This window comes from Pygocentrus nattereri, chromosome 3 (assembly GCF_015220715.1).
Source record: "Pygocentrus nattereri isolate fPygNat1 chromosome 3, fPygNat1.pri, whole genome shotgun sequence".
NCBI classification, from domain to species: Eukaryota; Metazoa; Chordata; class Actinopteri; order Characiformes; family Serrasalmidae; genus Pygocentrus; species Pygocentrus nattereri.
This window is the reverse complement of record NC_051213.1, coordinates 26,498,131-26,501,191: the sequence shown is the minus strand read 5'-3', so window position 1 is coordinate 26,501,191 and position 3,061 is coordinate 26,498,131. Positions and strand designations below refer to the sequence as shown.

Below are 3,061 nucleotides of genomic sequence, written 5' to 3'. Positions count from 1 at the left end.
TCAGGGGTCTTTGTCTTTAAACTGGGGAATGGTCTAAACACTGTGGAAGGAGTTATGAGGCTTCTTTTCTCAGACCCCATGATGACAACATAAAAGTTCGATGGTTTCAAAGCTTTTCTTTAATGTAACTATAAAGTTAATAAAAGCAGCAGAAAAAACAACCAAACAGGATCTCATCCTGAATGACCAAACACCTCTAACTGCCTCAGCATGGTGTTGATGTGGTGGCGCCCCCCCTCCGTTGTTGTAGTGGTACAGTCCACTCAGTGGTTTGCGCCCAGGTTTCAGGGAGCGGACGAGGAGGAATCCAACTCGTGAAGTCTGCGTGCTGAGCTCAACGGCACTGACATGAAAATCCGAAAAGAACACAGAAGCCACAAAAGAAATGTAAAAGGCAGAAGGCTCTGGATATACACAAACGCTACCAAACGTTTAAAACTCGAACAGTTCACACGCCGGATGTAATTTTCACGGGATAAGTAGACGGTAACAGATTGAACTTTTTTGGTGGAAGTGATGAAGAAGAAGCAGTGCTGCCATCACGTTCAACTCGACAAATAAGACCGGTAGTCATGGGTATGTGACTGTGAGTGTTTTAGAGCCGCTAAACTGGTCGTTTGCATGCCGCCTTTGTTGTTTCGCCTCAAGTCCTTAACTACGTAAGAGAGAAGTACTCGGAGAAGTGGAAGGAATGTGGGTGTTCTCCAGGAATTTCAAGTGAGAATAGAAAAGCTGCATATTTTAGACATCCTTTTCATTTCTGAGCAGACGTTTTGTTAGACTGTTCCGAGGGGGATCCGTATGCTGCTTTTCAGTCACCTTCATTTGTCATTTCAAATCCCTGCAAAAATGCTGGCAGTGAAGAGGAAACGTGCCCACCGCCTCTTGATTCTGTGTGTGCTGCTCTTTCTTTCCTGCTTTGGCCCAGTCTCGTCTCTGGACCTTTGTGATGAATGCCATTGCAAATCAACAACGGTAACCTGCCTCCATAAGAACTTAATGTCCATTCCACAGCCTCTGCCAGCAAACATAACGACACTTTTTCTCACTGGAAACAACATTTCTCATCTAAACGAGAGCTCCTTCCCTGTTCGTCTGGAGCAGCTGACAGAGCTTTATCTGTCTGGAAACCAAATGGAGCAAGTGGACCGTGGGGTGTTTAACAACTTGCCAAATCTCCATTCACTTGACCTGAGCAACAACAGAATCCTCAGTTTTAGTCGTGATGCCATCCCTGAGAACAATAAGCTGAGGGTCTTAAACCTAAGTCAGTCTTTGTACAATGTCTCATACACAGATATATCCAACCTTTTAAAGCACAGTTTTCCTAAACTTTCCAATCTCGACTTGTCCAACAATGACCTGAAATTGTTTCCCGATGGAATTTCAAGCTTATCTGACCTCGCCACGTTGGACATGAGGAACAACTCAGTAGTCTCGATTAACAATGTCACTTTCAGAAGTCAAGTGTTGCAGCGTTTGGACCTGCGGGACAATGCGCTGAAAGATATACCAAATGGGACTTTAGCAGACTTAAGTCAGATACCTGGGCTTTGGATGTACCTGACTGACAACCCATGGTATTGTGACTGCAAAATGAAGGACATGGTGATATGGTTACAGAAATTTGACTTTGTGGCAGACAAAGCGAACATGACCTGCTTTGAGCCTTCAGAATTAAGAAATGCCCCACTCTTACAAGTTGACCAGACAAAGCTGCAGTGCAACTATTCTGGAAACATGAAAGGTGTCATGGAGACGTCATATGTGTTCCTGGGTATGGTGTTGGCCCTAATCGGGGTTATATTTCTGCTAGTCCTTTACCTCAACAGAAAGGGCATCAAGAGATGGATGTACAATATCCGTGACGCATGCAGGGACCACATGGAGGGCTACCATTACAGGTACGAGATCAACTCGGATCCGCGTCTGGCCAACCTAAGCCTCAACTCGGATGTATAAGGAAGTGGGGGAAGTGTTTCACACAGTTGTTGCACAGTGACTCAGCTCTAGATTTGCGTAGTTTCCTCAAGCTTATGCCCTGATATGCGGTGTGCTGTGCCAGATAGGACATTAATTGGCCTCTGCTGGGGTGGGCAAGTCATGAACTCCCCCATGCTATTTTATGTCTGCTGATGTGTTGTGTCAACTGTAAATATTGTGCAATGCTGCATGAATTAAGAACTCATAGAGGTTAATAAGTTCTTCTCCATAAAGTATTTTGGGACAATGTGGCGTGTGATGCAAGGATCTCTCTAATTCTACTGACTGCAAGATATGCACATTTTTTGTTTGCAAAATGACTGAAAAGAACAGTTATATATGATTACAAGAATACATGTCTTAACATATGCTTGCTAATGCTTCCCTTTTTACCCTCCTTAAAACTTGGATGATGTGGTACCATGATTGCATGTGTTTCTGTACTTTTTCCAATGGTTGTAATATCATAATATCCACATTTGACTATCAGAGTTGTCCATTTTTATATTCACATTTGTTCAATGGACATGGATTGACTTTTCTTATGAATGTGTTCTGCTGAATAAAAAGGTCTTGCATTGATCCCTCTTCTCCACTCCAGTGCTTTGAACTCCAGAGGGGAATCCGAAGCTGCTGGAACAGGAACAGGGATTAGGCATATTGTTGTGCATGCATACACACCCACACACAAATAGACACATAAGTCACAGTGCCCTATGTGTTAGGATATTAAAAAAAAAAAGTTTAAAGATTAGTTTTTAAAAATGAATTAAAAATAGGGAAGTATTCCTAGTATTGTCTGTAATTATCATTTAATTTAATAGATTTTTTTGGGTGGAGGGTTTTATCACCCCCTAAGAAAACTATATATGTATTTTTGTCAGCTATAGTACCAGAATAAATGTTGGATATTACCAGTATGGTTAGAGACCACAGACCTAAAGCTGTTCCTGAAATAGACCTTAATAGCCAGCATTTACCGTCTTTTCGTCTCCAACTACTCCTCATAATCTCAGCACTACTTCAAAGCATTCCAGTTCTGTAACGGCTTTGTTTATGGATTAAGATAAGCAAAAGT

General features: G+C 42.2%; 1 protein-coding gene across 1 annotated transcript; it reads left to right on the top strand.

Annotated features, from left to right (window-relative positions):
* Positions 1-277: 277 nt before the first annotated feature.
* On the top strand, positions 278-2,565 carry tpbgb (trophoblast glycoprotein b). The gene has a single exon (XM_017709148.2). The coding sequence runs from the start codon at positions 802-804 to the stop codon at positions 1,960-1,962; it is 1,161 nt and encodes a 386-aa protein (XP_017564637.1). The 5' UTR covers positions 278-801; the 3' UTR covers positions 1,963-2,565.
* The last annotated feature ends 496 nt before the right edge of the window (positions 2,566-3,061 follow it).